Genomic DNA, 13882 nt, shown 5'->3' on the forward strand with positions numbered 1-13882 from the left:
CAATAAATGTCTAGATATTTTACTTCCCAGCTAGCTTTGGAACTAGTCTGGAAACTGATTTCCCCCCGTTTTCCAAACACTTCTGGATAAGTTTGCCTGAACTAGTGCACATGACCCCACCCAAAGCAGGCAGTGGTGATTTACTTTTGCATCTAAGACACGAAGATTAGGAACTAATATTTAAGCAATAGTTTCCAAAATGCATACAGCTGTAAAGAGTTTTATTCCCAGCCAGTCAGTACTTATGCTAGAGGCTTTAAAGATTTTATAATACAAATATAGAAGCAAACAAGACAATTGTATAGGGTGAATGTTAGACAATTTGGTACTGTGTGTGCACAACACACATTCACTTTCATGTAGCAAATTCTCCTTTGTTTCACTGGTAAAAGAAGAGTGTACTCTAAAAGCACATACCAACATCTTAAGTCTAAGTAGGGAGCTGATTGTGAATACAGAGGTAGTCCATTCTTGTCATTGACTATTATGGTATTCCTATAAATCTTACAGTGGGCAAGTAAAAATAATCTCATTTGTATAAAGCACTAGAGAGGAGTATCCTAGGCAAACTGGTTCCGCTGAAGATTTTGGAAAAATAGGCAAGACTTTTTAATATGAATGTTTCAAGTATTCTACCAGCACTAGTGGTCCTGTAAGGCCTGCAGAACATCTATTAGCCTATTTTAAGCAGATAAATATTTGATCTGATGTTCAGTTTAAGTTACTGTAAGTACCACACACATCAATGCTAAGGATCTTACTGCTGCAAAATTTGTCATTTTTATGTTTTTAAGGAGGCTTGTAATTCCTGCTGAAGCCAGTAATCCATGCCCCTAAATTAGCCAAAGTCATTTTAGACTAAGGTCTGACTGAAATCCCAGCTAGCCAGAGCACCATCTTCTAGGCCCACTAAGCAGGCTTTTATAAAACATTTTGTTCAACTCTGATTTAAATATTAAGAATTGTTTATTGTCCAAAACAACTTTGGGTTAATAGTCTCTGCATTTCAGGGACATTCAAGTCAGTGCTGGGATTTTATGGTAAATTTCACATACTGAAACCAGTATTTTTTTAAGGCACCTGGCAGCATATACTGAGTTAAGCAAGTGACCAGGAGCTGGATTAAAGTAAGATTTTTTTTAAATCACAGTGCAAGCCAGAGGAATCTAATTTGCCAGCATATCCTTTAGACAGCAGCCGGTCTGTGCGTCCTTCAAAAGCATATTTACCACATCATAGAACTTGTTATCATAAGCCAGTTTGTAGTACATGTAGATGTCTTCACAGTAGGTCAGTAACGTCTTCAGATTTTTCTGAGCCGTCTCAGTAGGCTGGTGCTGTTTGACCCTGAGACAGAATTTCGTGTTGTATTAAAAGGGGAGAAAGGGCAAGCTCTCAAATAAGATTGACAAAGCTGAAGAACATCACATGAGATGGGAAGAAGTTCTGATATCTAAAGAAAAATGCAGGCTGTGGAGCGAGGGGCAGAGAACTTGTGGAGATGGGGAACAGACAGTTCTTGGAAAGGATTTGTGTTTTGCTTCTCCATACTCTTCTGCAAAGATTTTAAAGCCAGACATTTGTTAAAGAAAAAAATCTGACTAGGTTTTAAAGAGTTCCGAGCTCTGCAGGAAGTTCTCTCCACCACACTAAATGGCTGAGAGCACACACGGGTGCTGTCAAATGCTAAGTGCCTCACAATGTATTAATAGCACCATGGACCCTGCCACCAGGAGCAGTGAATCTAATTCTGTACATGATGCAACAAAGGGCCAACAGAACAAGGCTTAGGGAACCCAAGAGAGGTGGTAGCAATACCATAGGGTAGTTACTCAGCCAAGATGCTTTTACAGCATTGTGTATGACAGAGCTGGCAATAGAATCCAAGTGTCCTGACTCCCTGTGCTAGCCACACAATCCTCCTTCCCCTCCAGAGCAGTTAGAGTGATTGACATGCACACAAAGCAATTCTCACACCACCTCTGGATAGTTATAATTTTACAGCTAGGAGGTATCGATTGGGCTGGAGTCTGCCAACCTGTATGTGAGGTCAATGAGAAGGTACAAGGATCAAGATCTGAGCTGGGTATGTGAGAGATGATTGAAACATATTTAATTTGATGGCATTACAGTAACTTCTCCTTATGACTATGCAATGGAAGAATTAGCTGCTAATTTCTTCCATGTTGTTTGCGAGATCAATTAAAGTAAGAACAACACTAACTAGTTTCATTCAGGAAATAATTTTTTACCTCAACAAAAACTGTAGTTTTGTACGTATAAAAACAAGTGATCTATGTTATGAATTGCCTTTAAGCACTGATGAATTAATAAATTAAACCTGTTTTCACACTGGCCTGCAAATAGCACAATTATTGAAACAGTGTATCTACTATCTTGAGAGAAGGTCCTGTGAGAGAACAACAAAACTCAACTACAATTCGTATTCAGGGGATCTCCATGCCACTCACTTTGGGATCACCATTTTACCCTTCAACGTTTCCAGATCTCCTTCCACCATGGCACTTGGCAAGGAGGGCAGAGCAAACAGTTACCTCAGAGCCCAACTAGCACTGCTGCTCTTAGAAAGGCAGGCAGGCTACTTTACAGTACTGTTCCCTCTGGAGCGCCAGCCACATGGTCTCCACAACACAACGTACTTAAGATTGGGGATAAGGGACAAGAATCGCTCCTGAACTGTGCTCTCCCCAAGCAGCGTACTGTACCGACACCGAGCCAGACGACGTGTACTCGATAAGCAAATACCAATAAAACCACTCTCTTTGAAGTCTCTTGCCAGAAAGACAAAAGGCAACCCTTGCCAGGCAGGGTTGCAGAAATACTTACTTCTTCGCAATCTCCTCAAACACATTCGATTTGAGGAACCTTTGTTGCTTAAATTCTTCCAGGTAATTGAAGTCACCCTTTAGAATCACTTGTTGATACAGAACTTCAGCCCAGTCTGGAACAAAGTCATAAGCTTCAGCCACAATAGCAGCCTAGAAGGAGAACGTGCCAGAATTACTGACTGGGACGGGCCACAAGCTGGTTTAACTGATGGTTTTGCCTGCTTTGGTTTGCACTTTGGCAGTACTCAGGCATTTCAGGTGCAGACGGCCCTGGCCTCTCTGGCTCAGCTCCTACACTGTTGTCTCAAGGCCATTCTTTTAAGGAGGAATGGACGGGTCAGTGTGAAACTCTAGATAAACAGAGGGGTGGGGAGTAGGTATGATGGAGAGGGAAGAAGAAACTTGAAAATAGGGGGGAAATTCAAGGCTAGACGATTCTGTTCTTACTGAAGCTAAAGGGAATTTGGAGCAGTTTGGGGCCCTGAGAGGAGCGAAAGGAGAAGGCAGGAATTTGTAATAGACCCAGAAAGATTAACATATAAACACAAGAACGGCCATAGGACCAAAGGTCCATCTAGCCCAGTATCCTGTCTTCCGACTGGCCAGTGCCAGGTGCCCCAGAGGGAGTGAACAGAGCAGAACAGGGAATCAAGTGATCCATCCCCTGTCACCCATTCCCAGCTTCTGGCAAACAGAGGCTAGGGACACCATCCCTGCCCATCCTGGCTAATAGCCATTGATGGATCTATCCTCCATAACTTATCTATTTCTTTTTTGAACCCTGTTATAGACTTGGCTTTCACAACATCCTCTGGCAAGGAGTTCCATATGTTGGCTGTGTGTTGTGTGAAAAAATACTTCCTTTTGTTTGCTTTAAACCTGCTGCCTATTAATTTCATTTGGTGAGCCCTAGTTCTTGTGTTATGAGAACGAGTAAATAACACTTTCTTATTTAGTTTCTCCACACCAGTCATGATTTTATAGACCTCTATCATAACCCCCCCCCCCCTTAATCATCTCTTTTCCAAGCTGAAAAGTCCTAGTTTTATTAATCTCTCCTCATACGGCAGCTGTTCCATACCCCTAATGATTTTTGTTGCCCTTTTCTGAACCTTTTCCAATTCCAAAATATCTTTTTTGAGATGGGGCAACCACATTTGCACGCAGTATTTAAGATGTGGGCGTACCATGAATTTATATAGAGGCAATATGATATTATCTCTCCCTTTCTTAATGATTCCAACATTCTGTTCGCTTTTTTGACTGCCGCTGCACATTGAGTGGATGTTTTCAGAGAACTATCTACAGTGATTTCAAGATCTCTTTCTTGAGTGGTAACAGCCAGTTTAGACCTCATCATTTAGTATGTATAGGTGGGATTATGTTTTCCAATGTGCATTACGGTGCATTTATCAACACTGAATTTCATCTGCCATTTTGTTGCCCAGTGACCCAGTTCTGAGAGATCCTTTTGTAGCTAACATATAAACACGGAGTGGCAGGTCCCCTTGACATTTCTTTAAGAACATGGTGAGAAGGGGAAAGGAAGGACAGGACACACAACTGGGGAACATATTTTGTCTGGAGAATTCATCTCCTTTAACTTTGAAAGCCAAAGAGGCCAGAATAGTCTCACTTCAACTTGCTGTTGGGAGGGAGGGTCCATCTCTGGTGTTGAAGGGCTATTTGTTCTCTTTAAAAAGTCCTTGTTTCTGTCTGAGGTCCTTCTTGCCTTGAGTGAATTACAGAAGCTGAGAAGGAAAATGCCTTTTCCCATTGGCTTCCCACACTGCTGGGGCTACAGGTGCTGTCACCTGCCTGTAATATGGCCACTGCCACCAGCTGTCTTTATTCTCAAACATATTTTCTATTCTAAACCTGAGGCGCAGCATTTCACCTTGTGAGCCTTCATAGTGCTGTGGTGCGTGAAATGGAGGCAGCATCCCTTACTCAGTCACTTTACCTGGTAGAATCTGGGCAAGGACATGATGCAATCCATCAGGTTCTGTCTGTTCAGGTTAATCAACATCGTGCTCTGATTGGTGTTCAGAAAATGAAGCTGGAGAGTTATCAGCTTTGTCAACCGGTTGCAGCGCAAGGACTGGCGGACACAGGAATCCTAATTAAAGAGTCAAAACAGAAAAGCAAAACCAAGCTCTGGAGTAGCGTTTCTATAGGAAATCTTGGTACATGTTCCCAAGCACAGCTCTGGAGGCTTCAGACCTATGTTAGTATTTCGTCTTGTAAATCACTGCAGTTTCTTTGATTAATCACTTTCAATGCACATATATATGAAGCCCCACTCAGCAACTCACTTTTATTGTAATAAGTGGAGGCCAGTCTTTAATCACACCTTTAATACTGTTCTATTTTCCCTCACCGCAAATTAAAACGGTGAGCTCAGCACCAGCACCAAAGCCAACTGATTCTCTCCTTCCCATGAGAAGAAAGCTTCTAAATTTAATCCCAGATACTAAAAGCTGAGCAGGGAGCAATACGTTACTCTTTGATTCAGTGGTCACATGGATAAGCAGGCTCAGGTATTAGGCTCTGTCAGAGGGATCTCTTTTCTCCCGGCACTGCAGTGTGGCAGATCACCAGTGGCTGCTTCAAAAGCACCTTTTCCTCTCCAATCAGGATGGCTCTCTGAGCATCACTCCCAGGGACCTGCTACTCAGCCTTAATCCATCTCTCATCCTTACTTGGCCAATGCTGATAATTAATACTTTACAAACTTCCAATTCCATCTCAATTTACCTTAGAATAACTTTCGGCTGCATCAATAAAGAGTGTCAGAGCTTTCATCAACAGTTTCTTTAAGTTAGGCACATCTCTGAGAGACTCTTCTGAAATGGAAAAAGAACTTTAAAGCAACCACCCCTGGCTTTTACAGCTGCAGCCGCAGACAATATGCAACGAACACTTGTGTAACTCATATTTGAAAATTTCTGTCTACCGACATTTCAGAAGGCAACATGCCAAAATATCTTAGAAAGCATCTCATGTGCTAACTCTGCACAAAGCGTAAGAAATGCTGCTCTGCTGTGTACAGAACAAAATTCCAAGCAATTACAAGAGTCCAATAAGGAGTTTTAAAGGCGATTTGAAAACAAATACAAAATATCCATTTGCTTTTGTCATGTGTGTTGACTGCCCTCAACAAACCAGGTTAAGGAAAGCATTCAACAGAACTCAAGTGTTTTAGATCCCTTTACATCACTGGGTCTTGTTCCACAGTGACACTCCTACATGCTCCATTCAGTATGGCATCAGAGCTGCATGCAACCACTGAAAGCTTAGGCTGGTTAAAGTATCTATCATTATACCCACAAAGGTAGAAAATACTTTGAAAACTGCATAATGTCCTAACACACTGTGACGCACCTGGTTAGTGGTGCTAATGGGGTGTTCCACCAGCACAAAACCCAGGAACGCCACAACTTTCTGGAAGGGAAGAGCAACCAAATAATACCGTTGAGCCACTCAGTGCATCCTGCTGATGGACATGGATTTTTCCATTTTTACGTGCAGGTCAGCAGGAAAGGAACTGTGTTTACCAGCCCTATCTCACTTAAACATTACACTTAAAAATATTTTAATTTAAGCCAATTTTTGATGATGCACAGCGATGCAATGTGCTGATACGAGACGCTACATTGAAACACACTTAGTCTTGGTTCCGTATTTCCTACTCACCCCATGGTTGAGATTCAATGAGCTTAAGCTGTATACAAGCAGCTGCCTCATGATTCTCTCCAATTTCTCGACACATGCTAAAGCACAGGGCTATCATATTGTGCTTTTCACTGTCCCCTGGTCGACAGCGCTTTATGTAATCTAGCAGAGCTGTCTTCAGAGTCCCACTCTGGTTAGGAGAAAGGGCATCAGAACAGGCATTCAGAGAGTTGCGTCTTATTAGAGAACTTGCAAGGAAAATCAAATCCACGCCACCTTAAGTTGCCCCTCAAACATTTCAACACATAATGGGAATATGATTAAAGTATCACTGAGAATAGCAGACTCCTAATTATACTTAACAGAATTGCTAAAATCTGGCAGCCTCCACATTTTTGTACGTTTAATTGCAAGTCAGCACTCTGTAACAGAGTATCTATCATGTAAAACACAAAAAGAGTCCAACCCAGCACAAAATATATAGAGTCCTCTGAATTTCTATTACTGAAGTTGTGAGAAATAGCTGTTTTCCTTCCCTCCTACACTGATTTTTACTGTGTCTAGGACATCATGAGACAATCTACACTGCTAAAGTAACCATACGAGTCTCTTTATAACTATATGCTAGAAAGAAGAAAACACGGTAAAGTATTTCATTTAACATTGTGATTTGTATTCATCAAACATCTAAAGACATTCACTTTGTAGGGTGAGGTTTCAATCCCAATACTCACCAATTATTAAACTCCCCAGATAATGTACTGGCAGCGAAGGTATGTGTTTTTTCACTCACTCACTCTCACACCCACATTAGTGGGTTTTTTTGTTTTGTTTTTTGCACCTACCGGGTCTAACTTTTTTCTCATGAGCACTTCAAAGTAATGTTTCTCATGCAGCAGATCGAATATGTACGTCATTTCATTATATCTTCCAATACCAGTAAGGAGTCGGACCTGTAGAGAGAATGGCAGAAAGATCAGCGGATGATGGAAAATCTTATCTCACAAAGAGGCGGCCGTGTATATTAGGGTTAGTTTGTTCCCTTCTTAAAAAAACTGAAATTTTTCTTTTTTTTGTTTTTGTTTTAAAAGGCAAAATGATCACCAGCCCAAATAACCAGACCCCAAAAGTAAAGCTTTCCATCAAGTGCAATCCATGCAGTGAGCTCTCCAGTCCCCGACAGTAATTCCAACTTGGAATGACACCTCATGTCACTAAGTAGGTACGTCTCAAGTCCGCTGGGCCTTTACCAAGCAGCAACAGAAAATGCAGGTTAGCTTGGTAACGTGGATCATTACATTTCACAAAACAGTGTCTGAAATACCTTGAAATTCCAAAACCAAGACATTGCATGCTCCCCACCCCTCCATTCTGCCGGCCTCATCCATTTCTCTAACCAACTGCTATGGTGACCCATTTGTGATGTGGAAACCTGGCCAGGAACAGCTGTGATCATCAGGCCACAAAACACACATCACAAAGGTAACAACCTTTGGTATCTGTAGATGTAGGCTGGGCAAAGACCAGTGACCTAGAAGTGAAAGCTTTGCATTCCAATTCCATGAGCCATCTAGTCCACATGCTCATTTGGTTTGCTACCATTTGCATGGAGAGCTGTGTACAGAGTGTGGTTAGTACAGTATGGTGATGGATACATACCACAAGGCCGTACTCCTCACTGGGGGCCAAGTGTTCCTCCGTGAGAAGTCGAGCAGTTTGCAGGACTCGAATAATTCCTTCCATGTGACATGTCAGACTAAAGCAATTATGGGCCAAAATCAGGAGCTCTGTAGCTAGAGAATGAGAAAACGTGGCTGGGTCAGTTAACAAGCTGAGCAAGTTAGTCACGGCGTCTCTGTTGAAATCGGTGCTAACTCGGCAGATGGTTTATCGTTTTTCAAGTTACGAGCACTAGAAGCGAATTGGAGGCATCTAGCCCTTTACAGCTTCTGTAACTGCACACGTTCAGTGTGGTTTTCCAGTTGGTGCTAGAATCTGATCCTTTGGATTATTCTCTGCAGCATGACTATAAGCCTTAGAAGGAAAGGAGACCGCTTGACAAATGCACAACGTATAGACCAGCCAGCATCCTGCCAGGTCAGTTCTCAATTTAAAAAGGTAAGTGTGATGGGGTCTACCCCACACAGGGGATGAAAGAGTTAATGGGGGCCTGAGAGGCCAATTAACACCGCTTGGTTCCACCTGGAGGGTGGCTAAGGCCCCATGAAAGATGAGTCCCAGCAGAGGAACCCGGATAGTTTCTGTAAGGACAGGAAACACAGAGTAGGCGGTGGCTACAGTGAGAGAAGGAAATAACTGCAGTCCCTCTCTGAGTAGTACAGAGTGGACCCTGAAGAGAGACCCAGAAACCACCAGGGTGAAGCATGTTTGGGTGATGAGCTCTGGCAAAAGGGCAGGACCTGGGCCTACAGAGAAAAAACCCAGGGAGGCATTCAACTGAAGAGGAGCTTCAGGAGGGCGTTTACACCCTCAGACAGGCCTTGATGGGAGAGGGCATCGGGGTGAAGGAGACTCCTGGAGTGGGCCTGAGAGGAGGCCAACTGATAGGCAGACAGCCTTGGGATAGACAGGAACGAAGGATCCAGAGTACAGACAAGACTCCCAGGAGGTAACTCTTGAGAGTCAGCATTCTGCAGAAGAATGGAGAGTTGGGGGAGGGACCCAAGATGGATTAAAAATGTAAGCGCAAGGGAGGGGGAAGAAGTTGTTTCCATTGTAGTTTGTGTTTTGCTTCTGAGTTTGGTAAGAAGTCTCCAGAGGAGCTGTGGGGCCACTACTCTGCGTGGAACAGAAGTGGAGCCCTAGGGGAATGGAAGACATTCTATCAATGACTTGTCAAGTGGGATATTGCCTATGTGGGACATTGACACTGCAGAAGAGGAGAGACTTCTGGAGGGCCAAGTCAGGAGAAGAGAGACCACAGAAGGACCGGAGAGGCAGGGGGTGCATTTCAATACTTGATCATATCTAGGATTTGTCTGAGTAGTGGGCCATGTTACCATTTGATAAATATCCCCCTTATTTTTCATTTCAGCGCTCAAAAGTGTTCAGGAATGAGCACCTAGTAAATTATTTTGTGACCTCACAATAGCTTTAGCCTCCACAACTCTGTGGGTTGGCTTGAGGCAAGCAAACCAAAGCAGGCAAAACCATCAGTTAAATCAGCTCGTGGCCTGTCCCAGTCAGTAATTCTGGCACGTTCTCTTTCTAGGCTGCTATTGTGGCTGAGAGTTGCTACATCATACCCAGCCATGAGAGGGCACTGTTGCAATAAGTCCATTTTTCCACACTAAAAGTTTTGCATCTTGGTTTGAAAAGACCATTCATATATTTGATATACCAGGTGGGATTTGATATGGCACAAGTTCACTCAGCCACAATTTAAAACGGATTAAATGCATCAGTTTGCAGATAAACCATTTTACAAGAGCACAGATGAAAGATTCACATTTGGCTGATTAATGGGGCAGGGTCGCTTGGTGTTTTACATTATTAAACATTCCGGGGCGGGGGAAGGGAGGAGATAAGATTTTATGCATGTATCCAGGCTTGGGTGACAGTGCCCTTCACTGTCGTATCTGAACCCAGCCAGCAGGGAAAAGGGTTAACCATGGACTCAGAGCAGGGATATAAACAGGTGGCAGGGGACGAGGGTGCTCTCCCTAGGGAACAGAAGAGGTAAGAAGGCTCCCAGGCACCGACAGAAAAGGAAATGGGAAGCTATTTTGCTTGTCCATGATCATTACACTGGAATTACTCTGACGCCCCCAAGGTGTGCAAAATGTGTTCAAAAAGTGAAAACAAGAAACGACTAGCATATTATGCAATTCATTCTCCTATAGAGAATCAGTTTTAATTTACCATAACGACACCCAGAACAATGAGATCCTGGTCCATGACAGCTCCTAGGCACGACCACAATACAAACACACACGCCTCATCGTCACGCATTATAAAATGTTCGCTACTACACAACATCAATGACAAATACATGCAAGGTGCATCATAATTTACAGAAACCTTCACCACCATGTCATCAGCACATTTCAGAACATCAATCTAATCACTGGTGCCCATTCCATTCATAAAAATGTTTTTCTACTCCAATACCCAGACATTACACTGGGAAAAGCTATAGAACTCTGGCATAATTGAATGTTCCCTGGGACTTCTCCTTTTAAAGTCTGTACCCCAAGTTTAATAATCAGTATATGAAAACAGCATTTGTCCTACATCATATCTCCATAACAGAACAAAATAAGGGGACAAAGTTAAGGTTGGGTGACAGTGCAAGTCCAGTGGGATAAAAACGACTGATGAAAGATTATATCGAAGTGGAAAACTGTCTGGATCTCTTAATTCTTCATTCTCAAAACTTGGCTATCTGTTTTAAAAAATCTAAGAAAAAAAGTGGGGGGTTTGGGGAGTGGGGTGGGGGTGTAATTAGCTGGATTCTATTGTAACACACTTTCAACCCTTAACTTCTACCAAGATTTTGTTTCTGAATAAAGCTCTTTTCAGGCTGTAGATTATCCCAACGTACTAGAGATGATATGAATGGAGACTTTCCAGTTGAACCTGTATTAATGTTGGTAATCTTTGAGACAGATAACTCTCACTAAAACACTGTCCTTATCCTTTTTCTCAGAGGGACATGTTCAGTATTTATAAAGGACCTTACTTAGCCACTGCTGGCTGGCTGCCAAAAGTATCCTGGCTACATTTTGTAAACATAATTACACCATGTCCATGAATGGACAGCTATACAACGGAATTGAAGTGTTGGCCAAAGATGACCTATAAATATTTAACAAAGAAATATGTAAAAATACCAGGCTGTTAAATCACCTTCCTAAGAATTTGGCCAGAAGACTTTTCTAAATCCATCCACAAAACTTTAAATAACTTATTGACTTGAGATTTCCAAGCTATAAATACAAGAACTCCTCTTCAGTCTTAGAGAGAATAGGGAATTCATGTATGGATGCCCTAGGTACTTATGCTTTGATCTATTTCTTGTGAATACATTTTGAAATTTCTCTTTAATAATTTTTAGGGTTTTTAGAAAAAAATCAGTAATGAATATTCCCCTTACCAGTGCTCCAAACGCTTCATGATGTAATACAGAGCCCAAAATAGTCAATATTATTATAATGCTAGTTACATATAGTATTATTTACTTACTGCAAGATAGTTCCCCACGAGGTACAGATGAAATTTTATCCAATAACTTCATGCCAACCAGCGTATGATCCTTGCACAATTTGGCCAACTCTAGGAATGCTTGAGTCTCATTTGCTGGGTTCACAATCTGCTTTTGCCCTGTGCATACATGAGAGACACAGACAGTTATGTCACAAACACTAATTGTTCTTGGAGGAAAGGTTAGCCTACGTTTATGGAAAACATAGTGTATCCTCTTCCTGCCTGATGCAGAGGCTGGAACGATATAATCCAAGAGGGCCCTTTTAGTCCAATCATTTATGTCTAAAAGTCACACATTTTTTCTTTGCTAGATCAATCCAATACAAACCCACCGCATGGCTATATTGTTTGTTACAGCTAAGACTGGTTGTTTCTTATCCAAAAATACATTGACTTTGTCACAGCTGAAAAAAGCCTCACCATTTATAGAAAACAATTCAAACCGATTCACATTATTTTGAGCAAAATATTTTGCCATGAAAAAAAATACACAAATCTTTAAAATAAAATAAAAGAAATTAATGGAGGAGTCTCGCTCACAAGTTGGATGGCTGGAGTTACAAAGGCCGTGACTTGTTATTTAAAAAAACAAACAGATAGCACATTTTTTGCTATTAAAACTCTTGTTTGTAAGAGCCTTCATTAAAGCAACAAAGCACTGGATACAACAAGGTAAACAGCTAACACCACTCAATACATGAATAGAGCTTTACAGTTTCAAAGTATTGCATAAACACTGAATACTATAGTTACCACATATACACTGTCAGCAAGTGTTTTTCAAACACACACACACACACACACACACACTCTTTACAAACCAAAAGTTTGTAAAAAGGATGTCAGATGCATGCAGAGGTGAAACACACAACAAACCACCATCATCACCTTTCCTTTCAGAAGATACCAGTAACTCCTGCATGATTTCTTCAGCCACAAGTTCTGCCACAGTTTCAGACCGGAGACCCTGCGTTGTGATGAACACCTGGGCTTTCTTGCATCTGTCAGGCTGCTGGGACGAAAGGATCGCTCGAAGCACCTTTTCAGAATCATGGGCTGATATTTCACCATAGGAGCAATTCAGTTCCTAAGACGCGTACAGCACATTTAAAGAATGTTACATAGAGAAAAATGCACATGACAGAGCAGGTCTTCACCAACAAGCTCGATCATATTGAAAACAAGCAAGGTTATTCAAAATCATGTGTGAAAAAGCAGATGTAGGTCTAACCCAGGGCTGGCCAACCTGTGGCTCCGGAGCCACATGCGGCTCTTCAGAAGTTAATATGCGGCTCCTTGTACAGGCACCGACTCCGGGGCTGGAGCTACAGGCACCAACTTTCCTGCTCACTGCTCAACCCCTGGCTCTGTCACAGGCCCTGCCCCCACGCCTCCCCTTCCCACCCCCTCCCCTGAGCCTGCAGTGCCCTCGCTCCTCCTCTCCCCCCCACAGAGCCTCCTGCACGCCACAAAACAGCTGATCGGGAGGTGCAGGGAGGGAGGGGGAGGCGCTGATCGGTGGGGCTGCCGGTGGGCGGGAGGTGCTGAGAGCGGGGTGGGGGAGCTGATGGGGGGCTGCTGACGTATTACTGTGGCTCTTTGGCAATGTACGCTGGCAAATTCTGGCTCCTTCTCAGGCTCAGGTTGACCACCCCTGGTCTAACCCATCTTTGTACAAATCAATATTGCATTGATTTGTGTGAACTACTAAGGGTTTGATACAAGAAAGCATTTTAATGCATGTTTAACTTTTTGCTTGAAGTTAAATGTGTGCTGAACAGCTGTCCTGTTTCTTAGGCTATATCTACACTACAGGGGGGGGGGTCGATTTAAGATACGCAAATTCAGTTACGCGAATAGCGTAGCTGAATTCGACGTATCGCAGCCAACTTACCCCGCTGTAGGGACGGGGGCAAAATCGACCTCTGCGGCTTCCCGTCGACGGCGCTTACTCCCACCTCCGCTGGTGGAGTAAGAGTGTCGATTCGGGAATCCTCTGCCCCAACCTGTGCAGTTGGGCTACAGCCACACATGACGGCCATGAAGACGAGCAGCAGCAGATGTAGCCCATTACTTTTGCCACACCTGGGGTTAGCCCAGTGGATCTGCACAGTCTTATGGGCCCACCTGCA

General features: G+C 42.9%; 1 protein-coding gene across 4 annotated transcripts in view; it reads right to left on the reverse strand.

Moving 5' to 3' along the window:
* Positions 1-204: 204 nt before the first annotated feature.
* SPG11 (SPG11 vesicle trafficking associated, spatacsin) overlaps positions 205-13882 on the reverse strand; it is a 57635-nt gene continuing 43957 nt past the window's right edge. For 3 of the 4 annotated variants that reach the window (XM_054042711.1, XM_054042714.1, XM_054042713.1), the window contains exons 32-40: positions 12639-12837; positions 11730-11867; positions 8184-8317; positions 7370-7477; positions 6546-6714; positions 5607-5695; positions 4813-4968; positions 2848-2999; positions 205-1347 (exon numbers count right to left, since the gene is read on the reverse strand). In XM_054042711.1, the coding sequence (XP_053898686.1) occupies positions 1167-1347; positions 2848-2999; positions 4813-4968; positions 5607-5695; positions 6546-6714; positions 7370-7477; positions 8184-8317; positions 11730-11867; positions 12639-12837 (1326 nt within the window). In that variant the 3' untranslated portion in view covers positions 205-1166. The remainder of the gene's footprint in view (positions 1348-2847; positions 3000-4812; positions 4969-5606; positions 5696-6545; positions 6715-7369; positions 7478-8183; positions 8318-11729; positions 11868-12638; positions 12838-13882) is intronic. The other variant, XM_054042712.1, reaches the window with a different exon arrangement.

This window comes from Malaclemys terrapin, chromosome 10 (assembly GCF_027887155.1).
Source record: "Malaclemys terrapin pileata isolate rMalTer1 chromosome 10, rMalTer1.hap1, whole genome shotgun sequence".
NCBI classification, from domain to species: Eukaryota; Metazoa; Chordata; order Testudines; family Emydidae; genus Malaclemys; species Malaclemys terrapin.